Source organism: Pseudorasbora parva, chromosome 1 (genome assembly GCF_024679245.1).
Source record: "Pseudorasbora parva isolate DD20220531a chromosome 1, ASM2467924v1, whole genome shotgun sequence".
Taxonomy (NCBI): domain Eukaryota; kingdom Metazoa; phylum Chordata; class Actinopteri; order Cypriniformes; family Gobionidae; genus Pseudorasbora; species Pseudorasbora parva.
Window position 1 is genome coordinate 48,023,300 of NC_090172.1, and position 18,914 is coordinate 48,042,213.

Below are 18,914 nucleotides of genomic sequence, written 5' to 3' on the forward strand. Positions count from 1 at the left end.
TTGAGTCTATTGTTTTATTTAATCTTAAACAGCAAGGTTTTAAATGCGCATTTTGCATTATATGGCTTATACGGTCTGATGGCCATCTAGAGTAGGTTTGGGTAACGGACAACTCAAACCACTACACACATACACACCAAAAAAAAAAAAAAAAAAGTCATCTCCAGCTGGAGGCATCATTCTCCTTCATTGCTTTTTCTTGTGGGAGTTAGACGAGTTGGACAGGATCCATCCAGCCGGACCGAGGACAGTAATGCAGATAAAGGCCATCACAAATGCGCTCTCCTAGAAGTGTGGGAAAGATAGTACACAATATTTGCAACAACAACAAAAAAAGATGCAATTATGAAAAACTATAAACAATACATGCAAGTAATGTGCAACTTAAAAATAAAAAGTTGTAACAGGTCCACAAAATAGATACATCTAAGTAGTTCACTCTGAACCAATAAGATTTCAGGTAGCATATTCGTGGAAGTCTATTTTGATTGGTTTACAACTGGAGTTATTCCTTTAGATAGGGCACTGTTTGAGGGGGACATTTGTAGTGGTGTCCGAAACCAAAGTGGACGTTGTCGAGTGCCCTCATTCAATTCACTGCAATAACGACAATTGTACAATTGATGTACGATCAAATGCTAGAAATTCCCATAATGCACCATGACCACAAGATGGCACCCGCAGATTTTCCAAAACGCTTATTTTCCAGTGTGGCTAGGGCGTATGCAGGCATAAAAATGTAATATAACCTGCAAAATATATTATATATATGGTTTTATACATGCTAGTTTCCATGAGAGTTTAAGATAAAGTTTTTAATTTTCTGGAGCTACGGAAATTTGCTACGTTTCAACTGATTAAGCAAGCACAAACTACAAAAAGGGCAGCCCTTCTAACGTTCGCGCGCGAGCAAAGCAAACATGGATTGATGTGCACTCGCATCGAGCGGTCTCTACATTTGTCATTAAAATAACTCATAGGAACACAAATGTTTTTCGAACAAAAACGCAATGAGCAACATATAGTATGTAATTAAACAAATATCAATTACGTAGATATGGACTAGGATTTTAACTAAAAAAACATTCGAAATTATTATTTCATGTAAATTAGTCGGACTTACCACCACGCCGACCTTGCCTTTTGCAGGTTTAGAGGTAATGTAGAAACGCTGGGTAAAGGCATGATGACTGGGTGTAAATATTGTGCTTCTGAGTGCTCGTACAAAGCCAAACATCATGTACACGACCAATGTAAACCAGCAAATAATAGTTGAGAAGAAGCAATGCTCGAATGTTTTATTACGTTTCCCGCCAAGTAACGTAGTTTTAATAAACTCACGTTCCAGCCAATCAATACCATCGTTAATTAGTTACGTAAGGACAACCTATTAACTTATTACCTCAAACTATGCTTATTAGGGTCAAATACTAAATTAATTAGGTTACAAAGAGTGACAGCGTGATTATAATGTATTTTTTTAAATATATACTTCACTAAATTATTCTGCATAATTAAATGAATCAGCAAAACATTGTTTAAAATAGTTTTGTAGTAAATAATGCAACACCACGAAGCATGTCAAGTCCCTAAAGTGTGTAATGAATTTGTAAAATAATTATTTTTTAAAAGGAAAAAAAAAGAAGAGGCATAACCCCGATAGGATATTGTTTTTAATTGTACATGTTTAACAAATAATCTTTTCAATCACAAAAAAGGCAGAAATTATCAATAGACCAAATATTTCCTTTAATCTCCAGCACTAATCTGTTTACAATGTATAGTACAAAAAATTAACAAGAGTTTATAGTCAATAAACTTTAACGTTTACAAAGTGAAGCAAAAAACAAAACAAGCAAAAATAAAAGCACAGGCACATTTGCCTTCGTGATCTGCATTTTGGAAACCAAATACATACATTCATTCTTTATTCCTATACAGAAAACCCTTCAAATACAAAATACAACTATACATCACTCTTCTAAATCTCTCCTTAATCTTCATCTCAAGCTCCTTTGTTTTGCCACAAAAAAAAAAAAAAAATCACTTTCAAGGCAGTAAATGGTCAATGAAGCAGCATTCTCCTTCCTTCTAGAGAAATGTCCAGTTTCTCAAAAAGTAAAGGAAATCTAGTAGCAATTGCCTCAAAAGTTGCCATGTCAGTGTGTGAGATGATACGTAGGTTACACAGTGCATCTCATTTAACTAAAAACTCTTATTCAAAGGAAACTTCTATATAAGGGCTTTGGTAAGGCAAGGCTGGTCTTCTCAAATCAGGCACAGCACATTTATATTCTAATGTTCACAAAGACATGCACTTTATCTTTGGCAATAATCATTTTCTGAGAAAAGTGTAGCAATTACTATAAAGGCATACTGAATATGAAATTTAAGTATAAAAAAGGTCACTTGTTGAAAACACTGCAATAATAGGCCGCAATGTTTAATTTAAGAAAAGTTCCAGTTATGACAGAATGAAACTTCTGTGACTTAAAGACGCACATTAGCATCAACTATGTAGTATGTACACGTTTTCAATGTACATGCAAATACTTCACAAAACAAACAATTTTCAACAAAACAGTTCATCATGCCAAAGAGTGGAATGAAATCAGATACAAGCAAAGTAAGGCTGTGAAATATTAATGCAATGTGAACGTGAATCCTGGATTCTCTATTTTACTAACATAGATACATATTGTGTGTATGGTTATATACACACATAAATAAATAAATAGCAGTGCATGGACACTCCCCCAGCTGTATTCAATGAGAAGTATACGCACACATGCATTCTTTGGCGGTGTCTGAGGTTAACTGAGTGAGCGCAAACTTTACTGAACGGTATTAGTGCAGCTGAAGTCCTAACAGACAACTTCAAGTAGTGATGTAGTGTTTTTAAATTCAACTGAAATCATTCTGTGGTAATTGTGCTCTTCTGTACTCAAATGTTGTGTCAATGCAATGTCCATAATGCAGTACAAGGTCTTTTCAGTCCCACTCAAATCTTTTCATACATACACACAGTAATCTTAAAATAATCTCTATTTTTAAAGCACTTTTCAGTAATGCCCATACCCCAGACCGATCCCTAGCCCTAAGCCGAGGCTCTCTCGAAGTCCCCTGAGCTGCTCCTCGCCGAGCCTGATCTTGTCATCCAGTTGCCTCTGCTCTACCAGTAGGGCCGCTTTCATCTTCACAAAGTGACTGTAGTCACGCATCTGTTCTGGGGTCAGGCAACATCCCAGCACCCTACCAACAGCCTGTTCACGCCGGTCCACGTGTTCCTTGAGCTCCTGAGCCTCTCCCATCTGCCCCAGCAGCTGCTTCTTCTTTTCCAGAAGTTGTAGCTATAACACCAAGACATATCCATTGAATAAAAATGTTAAACAAATTAAATGAATGCAAGCATATAGAAGGAAGAAAAGAGAGATGTTACTGTTTCTCAAGTCAAGTGAATTTTTAAAGCGCTTACGTAAAATACAGTGTTTCAAAGAAGCTTTCCTCAAAATCATGTTGTTAATGATTGGGTGGGTTTTGAATTGCATTGGGCTGGTTTTGTTATGCAAACATGGCAACCCAGCCTTATAGTTGCACCTAGCAAATTTAGAGCAGGGCGATAATGTATTTTAAGACAATACAACCAATCTATGCTATATTGTATGTACTGTATGTACAGTATGCAGCTAAAGTTGGATGTACTATATAAAGTCACTATGAAATCAAAATGGTCAACTGTCATTTTTCAGTATTAATCAGTATTAATTATAATTTTTTTTATTTGTGCATACTTTACTTTTTCATTCATGTGCCTCATGATTTTTTAAAATCAAAATCACTTCCCCCCTCCCTCTTGCAGTGACATCTCTTCTCTTTTGACATGTTTACTGGCGTGAGGGCGGGACAATCTGTCACTCACATGACCACAGTAATAGCAAATCACAACAATCCAATCAATTCCCGATGGACAAAATCATGTCCATGATTCCGATGTCCCGCTATACATTTTTTCTTAACCAAGAAACATTTTCACTCAGGTTTGTCCCAGTAGAAAAGAAAAAACTATTGCAACTTCTTTTTCATGCCAACATTATTAAAAAAACAAAACAGAAGTCGACACACCACAGCTCCAAAAATATGCAAGAATTTTGAATAGACTCACACTTAGAGTTACGTAGAATAGAGTTACGCTTTGAGCAAGCAGGCTCTTCATCAGACAATTAAAAGTATACCTACAAATTATACTTTCACATTTACCATCTTGTATGTTTCTGTTGCCTTTGCGTTCCATGACTTTATTTTTATTTTTATTTATTTTTGGTCATGTGATTTTTGAGGCTTGTTTAGTATACTTTGTATTGTCTGACGAAGAGCCTGCGTGCTCGAAACCTAAACCGTGTGTGAGTCTACCATAACATATTTTTGGAGCTGTGCGCGCAGACTTTTATAATTTTTTTACGATCTTTTTTGTCGAGCACCCAACTTTTGAGCATATTGTGCGTACTTTGGTCCTGATTATGCCAACACGTCGCTGGGCAATAATACAGTTTACATTTTGCAGCAACATACTTTATCTCTCCTCACCCTCTCATGATGGCCGGTCTCTGGGTCAACACAGTCCAAGGCGCTTTCCACTCGGATCAGCCTCCCAGAAAGTGACAGCAGCAGGCTGGTCACTTTGTCTAGGTCGCCGATGAACATACGAAATTTGTCCACCTCATTGGGCTTGCAAATAGCAAGAACCAGGCTCTCCACCTCTTCTCCCAGCTGAGTGTTGGCCCGAATATCCTCCTGCAGGCCCCGCTGTGCCTCACGCAGGACACCCAGCTTTTTACGAAGGCTCTCTATCAGTTGCTTCTGTAAATGTAAACATTCACTAATAAGTGTGTGTTTATATATTAAGCAGCACAACTGCTTTCAACATTTATAGAAATGTTTCTTAAACAGCAAATCATAATATTAGAATGATTTCTGAAGGATCATGTGTCACTGAAGACTGGAGTAAAATTCAGCTTTGCCATCAACAAGAATAAATTACATTTTAAAATATATACACATTTTAATTATAAAATTATAAATAAAATCTTTTACAACATTTCTGCATTACTGCATTGGGGGTGGGGGGGTGGGGAAGAATCCTGTTTCATGCATACTGAGCTAAAGACTTGGATTCCCATCCTAAACATGGACAAAGTTACAAACACTAAGTTGGACGTTTGATGGAGTATTTCTGCGTCAAAAATACTCCTTCCGGTTTCTCACAAGTTTCGGAGAGTTTTTTTCGAGTAGGAGTCCGCTTGACGTCGACAGAGCGAAAGGTCCTTGTATGGGCCGTACGGGCTCTTCTCCCGGAAGGGTCTGCGCGCGTGTGGTTAGAGCGAAAGAGCAAATGCACGCCCATAAACACTGCTCTCAAGGGGCAGATCCACTCGTCCGTGCAACACTTATGTCGCACCGCGCTCCACTTTATTCCTATGGGTGAAGTAAAACGACTTCACCGCTTCAGCACAGCATTCCGGGAAGGCAGCGCTGCATTTGAACCGATTTGAACGCAGAAATGACAGGAAGCATCACAACATCACGCTTCGGTCGTGTCGCAATAGTGGATCTCCACGGTCACTGCTGTCCACAGGACTTCACGAAATCAACAAGAAATGCGTTTTTGACAGAGCAGTCCCAGCGATAAAGGTTCACGGCCGTGCTTTGGAAACAAGCGGTGAGTAAAACTGCTTCAAATGTCTAACTTATGTTGTTGGCTATCATTGCGTAAGTAAACATCAGTAAACAACACGATCGTGTATAGTTAATTTATCAATGGAGCAAGCGATGTATGGTGTGTGTTTAAATACATTTGTTTAGCTGACTAATATGTCAGTTTGTTTATTGTAAAACCATCCAAACATAAATCTAGGCTAGGGGACGCTCTCACAAAGCGTGCTTCACAAATGCGCTAACGTTACTCCATTGGTTTTTTTATACACTATCTGACGTGCAAAACCGTTTTGCTTGCTACTGCTAAGGTTTAGTCGCATACAATAGTCCAGAAACCAAATCATGTCCTCATATACCACGAGAAAACAAACGCAAATGTTGACAATCCACTAAATACAGTACATAGCACAGAGACGGACGTCCTGCTGTTGCTGTTTCTCCTGTTCAATTTATTTCAGCCTCCGGATCTGATTCTGGATCATATCTGTATTAGTTGAATCTGATAGCCATGGTTTATTTAGGGTAACGTTTTCTTTTCCACGCTTGATGATGTCAGCTTTCAGAAGCTCTCGTGCAGTAGCTGCGCGCTCGTCATTCTTTAGCTCCGCCCACTCGATACGCCTCCAGACGCTCGTTTTTTTCCGGAAAGACTCGGTACAGCCTATATTTCTTTTATAAATATAATAAAACTAAAGACTTTTCGGAGATATGAAGGATGCAATACTACTCTATAGGTACTCAAGATTGACAGAAACTGAGTGTTTCCCTCCTCCCCCCATCCCCCCACTCCCCCCCCATTTATAGTGCATACATTTTAACATGATATTAATACTGGGCTTTTTGTGTGTAAATTTTAATAGCAACCTTTTTTTTCAATTCATGTTTTGAATGAATAAACTGAAGTAATTTTTTAAAAGATGAACTCCTAGTTCTTCATAGGAACCAACTTCATACATCCCAAAAAAAATTATCTTGCGTTATAAAAAATAAAAGGATCATGAATAAAATGGTCAGGAGAGTTAATTTAGCTCTAAGCAAAGCAACAATTGTTTAAGTTTCATATGTACTTCAGTAACATTTCAAGTGTCCATGAACTTTGGGGCCACATCTGAATTTACATAAAAGTGAAAAATTGTATGAACCTGGATGATTTTACATTTACAAAGTGTGTAATAAGCAAATCTTTCACCTTATAATTGAGTTCTTCCTCCTCCTCCTCTTTCCTCTCTGAGATCTCTCGAATTTTTGCAAGAAGTTGCGCATTCTCAGCTGATTGGTCGTAACAAGTTGATCGTGACGCTTGTGCTGTGGATGTTCCCAGTCTAGAGGGCCTAGAAAAAAAGGTCATTGATATTTCTGAAGAACAATAGTGGAGGTTAAGGTACTGTAACAATCTTTCTGATATAATGTAATAAAATATAATACACAGCATTTTTTTTAGAATGTACTGTGTAGAATGAATCAATTTTCACTGGAAAATTCAGACATTTTGCAAATAATTACAAAGAAATGGCAAGTAAAACATTGAACTAATCACAACTTTTGGGGTGCAAATGTTTTAACGAGGGAGTGCAAAGGTTTTGTGAGGGAATGCAAAACCATTGAAAAACATTTTCTTCATCAACATGTCTCTTTCCATGACAACCATAACTATCATGGCATTTAGACATAAATGTTAAGAAAAGGAAAGTTAATGCTCAAAAAAGTGAGAAGATTGTTGTACCTCTCTAGTGTTCCTCCACTGATTGGGTAGCCCCCTCTCCAGCTCTCGACACCTATATCTGTGTTCACACTGTGTGGAAATAACTCTCCAATCAGTTCCTTCCTAGATATACCATAATCATCATCCAGAATGGAGTCCACCAGGGAGCTCCTCGGCCCTCTAATGCTTCTTGCCGGCGGAGCCCCTTCATCAGGCATGTTGTCGATGTCTGTCTCCAGCACCATAACAGGCCGAGCAAAACCCTGCATCTCCACCCTGTCCTCTCCTTCCCTCCTCTGAACTTCTCCTGCTCGCTCATTCTCACAGATCTCATCGATGTCTGTTTCCAGGGGCAGGTTTCCATCTTCAATGCTGCTGGGACTGCGGGAGGAAATAATCTGGTTTTTGTGGGCTGTTCCGGGGAAACCTGCTGGATGGGGCAGCAAGTGGTTGTTGTTCATAGAGAAGTAGGATTCTGGATACACTGGCCCAGCTGACAATCTGTTCTCTGGGATTTCAAGAAACCTGGTAGTGCCCTGTGCAGGATAGTGAGGACTGGACCGGTCCCACTCAACTCGATGCTCAGGAAAGATGGGCTTCACTAGTGTGACTCTAGGCTCATCTGACACTGCAGCAGTATGGACAGGTATTCTAAAAGAAGGCAGATATGAAAGTAATTTATTCAAAAGTACATCTAAAATGCAATTAACCATTCAGAAGTATTGGTTCAGTAAGAGTTTTTTTTTATTCAGCAAGGATCCATTAAATGGATCTAAAGTTAATATATTTAGATTTCTATTTCAAATAAATGCTGTTCTATTTTCTATTCATCAAAGAATCCTTACAAAACTGTATCATGGTTTCCACAAAAATTAATTAAGCAGCACAACTTTTTACAACATTTAGAATAACAAAAATGTGTCTTGAGCATCAAATCATCATGATAGAATGATTTCTGAAGGATAATCACATGACACTGAAGACTGGAGTAATGATGCTGAAAATTCAGCTTTGCCATCAAAAAAAAAAAAAACATTTTAAAGCATATTAAAAAAAAAATGTTAATATTAAAAATATTACTGTTTTACTGTATTTCTGAATAAATATATTGAGGTGAGCATATCATAATATGTATATCATAATGAAATGTAAATAAATAAAAGTAAATAAAATCTTTAGCAGTTTGGCTTAGTCTTATATTATGTTTACTAATGTTTCACTAATTATTAATATTCAAAAATAAAAAAACTAACAATCAATAATTTCTGTAAAACAATAAATAAAAAGTTCTCATGTATTCAAAGTGTAAAGATAATGTTTTTACCTTTTACTTAATGCTTAGACCACATTCAATTTGTTTGATTTTCAAGTTGTTTTCTTGAAAATGGTTTCTCAAAACCATATGAAATCAACATGAATACAAAAAGTACACTTCTAAGAAGTTAGCACATGTGCTTTAAGCATGAGCTTTAAAAAGATTTGCCCTGTTCTTTATCATGGATCTTAGATGTCATACGCGTGGGGTTGGATGGCACGCTTTACCTTGTGCATGGTTCTGGGTGTGGCAAAGGTTGAAGAAGTTCTCTCCTTGTGTCATAGTTCTGAAGGATTATGTCTCTCTCTCTAGGGGGCAGGGCTACGGGTTTAAAAGCCCGGCGGGTAAAAGCAGGGCTGGGGGGAGCCACCGAGTACTCTTGACTGCAGGAGTGACGGCTATCTGAACCCTCCCTCGGAGGAAGACTATAGGAGCGCTGGCGTGTCATTTCAGGCACACTGGGAGGCCGGGATGTGCAGGGCTGTGACCGAGGTGGAGAGGGAGAGGAAGAGGGAGAGGAATAGAGTGGCGGGGAGGAGAAGAGGTTGTGGTGGGATGCCCGCCTCTTGTGGAACTGCTCCCATTTTGGGGGCGGCGGACGAGGAGGCGGAGGCCCTTTTTTCTTCTTTACCTCACCAACACATACACCATTCTCATCCAGGTCGCTAAGAGTGGACGCACGCATTCTGCTGGTGTTTGAAATGTGATTATGAATATTTTGCGTCTCCATGCGAATGTCATTCTCTGACATAGCACGGTTTTTAAGGGGTGAAAAAAGATGCTCCTCACTGCAGCCACCTGTAATCCTGTGGCCACCTTGACCCATGAAGTCAGGAACAACAGCACCTTCTCCTGTCTTAGAGCCTCTTTTGCACTTTGAGTAGTCCCTGTAGAAAAATAAATGTTATGCTATACTCCTAAGTAAAAGTTTGCCAATAACAATACATATATAAGTAAAGAATGCATAAAATGGGGGCAATAACAGCATTAAATTTACTGAGACCCAGTTAAAAACAGGAATCTTACCTCTCTGTTAAGCTGTAGTTTCTGTTTAGTTTTTTGTTTTGTTCCGGTCCCTGCATAAGATGGGCCTGTAAAATACATTTGCATTACATTTAAATATATTATTATAATAGTTTACTCTAACAACCCACTATAGGTGAACCCTGGCCTTTAAACGCCGCTCTCAACTGGGTTTGAAAGGCAAGAGTTTGCTCTATGTGACCATACAAATACTGGTTCATTCTCTCTAATGTTGTGCCAACCAACCACCTAGAGCCCAGATTTTTAAAAGCAAACAAAGTGCAAAATAAGTATATAAGGGTTACATATCCAACAGTTCCTTCCTTGTCAATAGTATCTCTGATTCTCATCTAGAGTACATGGGCTTGATTCCACAACAAGGACAAATCCCTCTGGAATTCACCTCAATTTGCCCTCAAGGATCCATAAAGGTTGTCTATCTAAATATACTGAAGGAATAAGAATGTCTCAGAGATCAGTTAGAGAATGAGTTGAAACTTTTAAAATGCTTTTAAAAACCAAATGACATGTATTAAAAATAGTGACTGTTGAGATAGCATACATATTCAATCTTCCTGTTGTTTTAGAGCTGATTTATGACTTTTATACAGTTCTGGCCAACATGTTGCCTTTTGAGACACTGAAGAAGGCCAGGTTCAATATATCCTGACCTGTATGAATGCTAATATTAAAATAAGTCTGCAACGAGGACTGAAAACAACGGTCTCATTCTTAAAATAACAGCTCAAGTAGAGTATAAACCGATTAATCCTTATTCAGTTCTAACAGTGCACATATAAATCAATGCACAAAGAAGAAGCATAATATTTTACAGATTCCCTAAAAGCATCATTCTGGCTCAGCGCATTTTCGAGTAAAGTTTCAGGAACAAATACACAATTTTCATTCCATATGCAATAAGGCTATTTTCAATTCAAAACTATTTAACTGAAATCAAAGGCTCAATTGCTTCACATCATGTATTTGTAAGGACTCATCTTTTAGCTCATTTACAGCCCTGGAAAAAATTAAGAGACCACTTAACATGGATTTCTCAATGTTAAGTGGTCTCTTACTTTTTTCCAGAGCTGTAAGCCTAGAACTGAAAATAACCACAATAAAGAAAGTAAATCACACCCTTTTTGAATTTCCATCAGGCTATTCATTATAAGCACATATACAGACCATTCACTGAATTTATGTGGTTTTTATTTGACAGTGAACTGTAGGAGGAAGGCTTTACTCTAACCTGCATAAATAATTGGTTAACTAATAAGTGTCTATGTGCATGTCTATTCCATTTATAGTGCATACTATGACATTTACATCCATAGGGTATCCTCTAATACTTGTACATCCATGTTACTTTAATAAGTAAGGTAAATCGGGAAACCACATCAACTAATTTAATGAATTGCAAAACTTGGTAATGCTGTTAAATGACATTTAAATGAAATTCTGGCATTAGATATTAGAGGTTTGCTGGGTTGGCTGAGAGCCTGGATCAGAAAAGCTTGACAATCCCTTTTTAAGACAATGGACAATGCTGAATTCCCAGTCTTACCTCAGTTGGGGTGTAGCTCCTGGCCTTGTAGGGTGGATTTATGTGGTAGCCATCATACTGATTGTGCTGGGTGGTGACTGGGTGGAACGCTGAGCAAGGCTTTTGGATGTTAGTGGTAGTGTTGCTATAGAAATGCTCAGAGGACTGCAGGGAGGAAGGAACCTGAGGTGTGGGCTGCTGCTTCCGATAGGCGTCATGAGATAAAGACTGAGGAACTGTGTCACTGCTCATATTGTGTTCAGAGCGAACAGTTTCTCTGCTGGACTCCCATTCTTGTTCTCTCTGTAGCAGCCTCTGCTTCTCCTCCCAGTCCTTCACCATTAGTTGCTCTTTTTCCTTCTCTTTCCTTAATCGTTCCTTCTCCCTCTCTTGTTCTCTTAGCTTCTCTTGCTCCTTAAATTTCTCCTGTTCTCTTTCTTTCTCTCGCTCTCTCTCCATCAGCCTTTCCATAATTTTTTCTTGGTCTTGTTGGGTACTTTGTCTTCCAGTGTCCAATGAATTTACATAGGGCACATCTTGATATGAAAACCTTCTCCTGCCCAGGTTAGAGGCCATCTCAATAGGCTCAGGTGAGGATGGATGGTTTGGCCTAAACGGCTTGTCAAGTCTCGAATTTCGACTTGTCAGACTCGATAAGTTTGTTACAGACTGACTCAACTTCCTGCTAGTCTCTTCAAAAAACCTCCTGCGGTCTGCAAAAGGAGGGATGTCACACTCATCTGACCGACCTGAACGACCACTGGAGGAACTTGTCCGCCCTCTTGTCGATAGCATTTTTTCAGACCACACCTGTCCAGTAGACTCATTTCTCTTACTCTCAGAGGTCTCGGTTTCTGGTTGAAGCTTGTGTTCTGGTGTCCAACGCCATCGCCGTGGTTTACCTGCAGGTGCTACCTCCTCCACCACACGCACACATACTTGTCTGGTATGTTGAGGGATCTGAGTTTGGGTTGGAGTTGACTGGAAGCACACAACCCTGGTGCTGGAAAGGTCCTCAGTTTGTGTGGTATCAAGAACTTGTTGAGGTATTTGTTTGATTATTTGCCCGGAAGAAGAGGGCAGACTGTTAACAGGACGTGGGAGGGTTTGGGGTCTGTGTTGATGGTACTGTGGAGGAGCTACTGCCTCTGTATTGAGATCTGTAATCTCTTCTTCCACTGTTTCTTCACCACAAGGGTTTCTACTCTTCTGCAGCTGGGCCTTCTTTCTCTGGATCTCATTTCTGAGGTTGGTGGCAAAACGTTCATTTCTGCGACGCGACTTGGAGCTACGCAACTGCCGCTTCTGCGACTGCTTTGTGGCATTGCTATTGTCCACCCTCACTTCTCCTCCGTTCTCGGTTAGGTGAGTGTCCACACCTACAGAACTAATGTTTTTCTCAATGTTCTGAGAGTTAGTGGAGGAAAATCCATTCCCCATGGGATTCCCAGGCTTCCCCCACAGATTCTGTCCAGAATCAAGAGGTTCCTCCTCTACCCTGGGATCCTCAAGTTCGGAAGTTGCCACAGAACCAGGCGTGGAACATCGGCTTGCTCCCCACTTGCCGTGAGACCTATTTGAACAAGTATCGCTCAGATAAAGAGGAGACTGTGACCACTGGCAAGTTGGAGATGCACGATGATCAATTTTGACACCAGAAATATCCATCATACACAGCTGGGAAGCTAAAAGTTTCTCAGGTGCACTGTGCCTGTGCATTGCTGACTGGGGATTACATTCTGGTTGGAGTTGGCTATCAAAGTTCTCATCCATATTCCTTTGTGAAAAGGGACTCAGGGGAGGGGAAGGCACCCCCACAGACTTTGAACAGTTCTCAAAGTGTTTTTTCTCACTGTCAGTTGCTTTGCTTTCTCTCTGAGAGTTTAAGGTATAATAAGTTTCAGTGAGGCACCCTTTACATTCTTGCTCGTTGTCTTGTGTTCCATTCAAATAAACTTTGCCTGTCAAAACTTCCTTGACTTGGGGTTGATCTTCAACCATGCCGCTGGTTACATTTGCCGCTGGAATGCCTACAGGAGCAGACACACAGCGTTTATCAGTTGGTTGGCCTCTAGTAGCCCTAAAGCTGTCCTTCCTCATGGGTGGCTGCGGTGGTGCACAGTGTTCCTCCTCGCAGCTATAGGATGACGGTCGGACTTTAGCCTCAGTTCTGGCAGACAGTATCTTAGAGTGTTGATGCTCTTCCTGCTGGTTTCCATGGCCACTGGGGGTAGAATGTTGGCCTCCATCTGGATACCTGCAGGAAGATCCCAGACCCTGGAGGAGATTGTCCATGGAGTTGGTCTCCTCAGGCTTGACAGGAACAGTGTAATCAGATGTGTTTGAGCTGGCTGAGAATGAGCTGTAAGCAGAGTCACGTTTGTTGTTGAAGATGACAGGATCAATGGGAGAGAGCTGACTGTCATAGTAACCCTGGTTGGGAGGATTCTCTAGACTCTCCATACTTCCTATTGAGCTGCTGCGGTCTGTGCTGTAGTGCCTGGAGATGTGGCCCCACTGCATGGACAGCTCACTGCACAATGAAACAGAAGAGAACAAAGTTAGATAATGTGACACAATCACCTACTTACACTAGTTATTGCCAGCTTAAATTTCTGTATTAAATGATATCTGTATGTGCCAACTATTTCAGTTTCGTTCAAACAGTTTCCATTTCAATTTCATATTATTTTTTACAGAAATTTAAATTAAATAATTATGTAGGCCTTTTCATTCTGTGGTACAGGTGTTGTGATAAGGTTTCACAGTCTCCGCGGCAAAACACTGAAGAACAAATCCCCCAGAACAAACATTAAAGTTGAAGATGAAAGTTAAAGATTAGCCCCTTAAGCCAATGTTGTGTTTTGTACTACAGGCTTTTTTGTGTGTTTTGTGTGTTGTTGGTCACTCTACTGGTGATCTGTGAAGAATTTTCTGAGTCATACATCTGAAAATAGTGGTGGCATCCGGTGAGCCACATGTTGACATAAGAAGTGAGATCACCAGCTTCCTCTCTGATTGTTTTCATTGTGAAATTAGCTGGAAGCAAAATTCCCTAATTCAACAATGAGATCTATATATCCCTATCCCTTTCACATAGACACAAAGATCTGTTAAAGCTATTAGTAGTTTAATGGAAATGTTTCAAAAGATGTATGAATAAATGTAAAACACTTATGTGTTTACACACAAAAAAAGTATGTTTACTTGAATATATCATTTGTATAATGGTTATTTATACCAACCTGTTGTCACCTCCAGAGTGCCACGGTACACTGAGAGGTGTGAAGTGGAGCTGCATAGCCGAGGAGCCATCTGAAGGGTCACCAGCGCCCGTAGTGCAGGGTGCCTCTGACAGCTTTGCCAGGTGCCAAGAGTGGGGACGGATCACTGGCACACTGCGCCTGAACACACAAGTCAGAAAGACGTGTATAGCCTGAAGAGCGTAAGATGTACAACATTATCCTAATATATTCAAGTACCAATAAATGACAAGAAGGAACCACAGTCTGGAAACCACAGCATTCAAGCATAAAGAAAAGACCCTATACTCCCAAAGCAGTGTCACTTTTGACAAACACATACAGAAATCAAGGGAAATCTGTTTGACTTCACCATCTGGAACTCTTTCATATCTGCCGTCCATTGGATTGCAGAAATGGCTGATTGAGGTTCTTTATAAGACATCTATAGTAAAAAAAAGTCTAATTAATTTATAAAGTAACAGCATTAATGGAACAAAGCCCAGATTCCAGGTATATCCCATCAGTCCCATTGACAGGAGTAGAGTATTCACAAACATTCCAGATGGCAATAATGATCCAGAGGGAAGAATGGATTTTGAGAGCTTATTATTCGACTAATAATAATTTTAGTCTTTCCACAAGAGGCTAGAAAAGAATAGAAGCAAGTGAGATATAGCAAAAAAAATGCAATATAAAAGGAACAACAATCTCTTGGTATAACACACAGGACATAGCGTCACAATCTTTTAGTATAGCATAAGCTGATGAAATATTATAAATGTTTTTACTGTCACTTTTGACAAATCGAATCCTTATTGGGGGAAAACAATCCAAAAATCTTACTGACCCTAAACTTGGTAGTGTACATTAAAAACACTTCTGAAACAAACAGTGCTTTTCAGAGTAAGGTTAATGTAAGCAGGTAGGAGAATATTTACTCCAAAACAACAAAATTAAACAAATGAATACACATTAAAAACACAATCTATTACCTCACAAATGACATTAAGTAAATAGGGGATATTTTTCAAATGAAATGGTCAAAATGTAAATACATCTCGTTTAGAAACCTATAAACAATAAATGTAATCAATATTTCATCCCAATTAAAACTTCTGCAATCTCAGGATATTCAAGATTTCCCAAGACAGCTCATAGATATTCACATTGTCTTCCTTGTCCAATAATACAAACTATTGATCTAACCTAAAACATCAAACAACATAAAGCTGATCTGAGTCCCCATACAACTAGCTAAAGGAAAACGATCTAAACACTGAAAAAACAACTATGTCAAAATTTATTTATGAGTAAAATTGGGTCTCTTTAGACTATTATCTGTCCTGAGATGGCTCAATTTGACTCAAAACATAAAATTACCAAAACAATCAAATTATCAAAAAACACTAACTGAAACCCTTTTTCTCAGTTTCAGTGTTGTAGGTACTGCATCTGCCTTAGCACAACAGTACTGTTTCAGTGAAATGCACCAAACACAAACAGGTTAACTAGGTTGAAATTAGTGCTGGTTTGACTCCCTCTTGAGGTTTTCCATGCAATAAAAACGTCTTGAGGTACTCACAGCAGCTGACACAACTCCAGATGTTCTCACAGTAAAACAAATATTCTGAGATTAATCCAATCCAAGACTGTTTAGCTTCAGGTTCAAGATGAAGTTCAGTTTTAAACTATCAGTAGACGTCTCGAGTCAAAGGACAACCCTGAGGTCTTTGTCTGCTGTGAGTGGTCAGTCTTTATCAGGACCCTAACGGCTTCAGCGCTCACATGAGTGAAGGTTGGCGGTCATTTAGTTGTAATGAGGCAGCCAGAGGCTCTGACCAGATTCCTAGTCCAGGAAAAAATTAACAGACAAACACTCCCCCCCACTTCCCCTCAAAGAGCAGCTCTCTCTCTCTCTCTCTCTCGCTCTCTCTCTCTCTCTATTCTAAGTCACAACTGAAGACCAAACACTCTGTCCAATAAACAGAATATTCTCTCTCTCGCTCATATACACACACACAGCCGCCCACTCACTCTCTCTAATGACATTAGGGGGAGAGGAAGCGGTGCTCAGACGGAGAGGAAACTATGTTTGGGGGAGATAAAGCGGCAAGCCACTGCTAAAATAATACCTAGCATTCTCTCCTATTATTGTTTGAATGGGGGAAAAATGTGAGGGCCGCTTCCTGTCTCCCTGGGAGAGCAGTCAATTTCGGCCAGCACTGGTGAGAGAGTGAGGGGAGGTAGAGAAAGAGAGAGAAGAGGAGGATATACCGTATGAGGAAAGAAGGGAAACAAATTGGTTGAATAAGACAAAATCATTGAAACGGTGCACTGTCCCAGAGGCATGAGGAAGTACATGTACATGTATTTTTTCAATGGTGTAGAAAGCACAACTATGCAAAACACATCTGAGAATCAACAGTGTGTGTTTTGTTATTTCAGAAATTGCCTGCCTGAGAGAGAGAAAGAGAGAGAGAGAGAGAGAGAGAGAGAGAGAGAGAACGAGAACGAGAACGAGAGAACGAGAGAGAGAATAAAGTGAAATTGAAATCATATCAGCGGTGTTAGCTTAATAAACAGGCTTTTCTGCTCAAATTTGAAGGGCTGATAAAAGTCAGAATGAGGTCAGTCTGATTAACAGCTACAACACTAACAATAAAAGAAAACCCCAACAATCATGTGTAGGACTAATTATAACGGTGCACAAACTCACACTAATGGGTTCTTCGGTTGAATTATAACCCAGGGTCATTCTTAAAGGGATAGTTCAGCCAAAAATTTAAATTCTTTCATTATTCATTCTTGTTCAAAACATGTCCCAAATCTGTATGCGTATATAGAAGAATGCTGGTAACCAAACAGTTTTGGTGCCCACTGACAAGGAAAAAGTCATACAGGTTTGGAATGACATGAGGGAAAGTAAATTATGACAATTTGCATTTTTGGGTGAACTATCCCTAACTATTATTAGAATCGTAATCCTGGGTTATCTTATTTGATGTCATGTACGGTCTATATCTTTCTAGAGTATTTGATTTTGCAATCACACATTTGTAAATGATCCCTTTAGTGAACATTCTTTAGTAGCATTGACTGGACAAATACAACACATGATGACCACACAACATGTTTTAATACCATCTGTGGAAATGATTCGCAATGGTTAAGTGTTCTGAAACACAATACTCGTTGCAAATAATGCTCTTCATGACTGTAGTTAAAATGTTTGAAGTCACTGTTCGACCTTTGTAACTACTTCCCACAGATGCTGAATCTAAACACAAGGAGTCAAGTCAACTTTATTTATATAGCACTTTTACAATGACGATTGTTTCAAAGCAGCTTTGTTAAACAGGACAATATTACAACAAAATTAGATTAGTAGCCTGTACAGTCGTTCTGGAGAAGTTATCAGCTTATTTAAATTGATCATATAGAGAAGCCCTGCTCCAGAGCAGAGTTAGCGCTGCTTTTGCGGTGTTAACCCTGCATTGTGGTGCCAAACTTGTACAGTGTGAAATGATGCAGTGTTGTCATGAAAACACATATGCACATTGTATATAACCTGTAAATTCAGCGTTTGAGAGGAAAACTGCTCACAGAAAACCTGACAATTTGAGTGAAGAAGAGACTGTTTATTTCTTACCTATATAGTCCATTCAGTATAAAATTTGAAAGTACAGTTAGCAATTCGAGGATGCACAATGCTAGAGCTTTTATGCAAACTTTCATCCAATCAATGACAATGACACCGCAAATATGCAAATAATAAATGTTAACCCAGGGTTTGGGAATGTACAGTGAAAATATTAACATTACTTAAAATTATGTGACAGCAATCCACACCATTATGGGTAGCTATAGAGTTTAACTTTCGAATCCTTTATAGGAACTTAGATTGTGTGTGATAGCAATTATTACTATCATCTTAAGGTGTGATATCACTGGTTATTATAAGAAACATTTGTGACACACACAAACACACACACACACACACACACACACACACACACACACACACACACACACACACACACACACACACACACACACACACACACACACACACACACACACACACACACACCAATACATAGTCCTCTAGCAGTCTTTATTGTCTGTATTGTATTGTAATACATAAATGACCATGCCCATATCCAAGTAACAATTGTTCATTTGTTCAAGAATAATACAGTGATCAAAATTATAGCAGCGATTTGTTGAGTTTGTAATTGTGATCTGGGAAATTTCTGCTAGGATCCATCTGGTCATTCATTGCTGCATAATATTAAAAAAACTGTTTCAAAATACGTACAGTAGTAGGTACAGTATTTTTAAACATTGCACCACATTTCATTTATCTGTATATCC

The 18,914-nt window shown here is 39.2% G+C and overlaps 2 protein-coding genes across 4 annotated transcripts in view; both read right to left on the reverse strand.

The window, feature by feature from the left end:
* Positions 1–1,346, reverse strand: LOC137075336 (cytochrome c oxidase subunit 8B, mitochondrial-like). Its single transcript, XM_067443758.1, has 2 exons — positions 1,124–1,346; positions 1–285 (listed from the first exon to the last, which is right to left on the reverse strand). The coding sequence occupies exons 1-2, from the start codon at positions 1,238–1,240 to the stop codon at positions 187–189; spliced, it is 216 nt and encodes a 71-aa protein (XP_067299859.1). The 5' UTR covers positions 1,241–1,346; the 3' UTR covers positions 1–186.
* Positions 1,347–1,660: 314 nt separating this feature from the next.
* Positions 1,661–18,914, reverse strand: part of shroom4 (shroom family member 4) — a 51,744-nt gene continuing 34,490 nt past the window's right edge. For 2 of the 3 annotated variants that reach the window (XM_067443770.1, XM_067443779.1), the window contains exons 3-10: positions 14,541–14,699; positions 11,317–13,828; positions 9,756–9,820; positions 8,957–9,616; positions 7,436–8,065; positions 6,902–7,043; positions 4,585–4,857; positions 1,661–3,350 (exon numbers count right to left, since the gene is read on the reverse strand). In XM_067443770.1, the coding sequence (XP_067299871.1) occupies positions 3,063–3,350; positions 4,585–4,857; positions 6,902–7,043; positions 7,436–8,065; positions 8,957–9,616; positions 9,756–9,820; positions 11,317–13,828; positions 14,541–14,699 (4,729 nt within the window). In that variant the 3' untranslated portion in view covers positions 1,661–3,062. Of the gene's footprint in view, positions 3,351–4,584; positions 4,858–6,901; positions 7,044–7,435; positions 8,066–8,956; positions 9,617–9,755; positions 9,821–11,316; positions 13,829–14,540; positions 14,700–16,122; positions 16,417–18,914 lie in introns of those variants that run through there. The other variant, XM_067443787.1, reaches the window with a different exon arrangement.

What these genes read in the sequence shown, in the direction of transcription:
- LOC137075336 (XM_067443758.1), bottom strand. Translation starts at nt 1,240, where the DNA reads ATGATGTTTGGCTTTGTACGAGCACTCAGAAGCACAATATTTACACCC. An exon ending in AAGGCAAGGTCGGCGTGGTG is followed by an intron (nt 286 to 1,123) that starts GTAAGTCCGACT and finishes CCACACTTCTAG; the next exon opens with GAGAGCGCATTTGTGATGGC.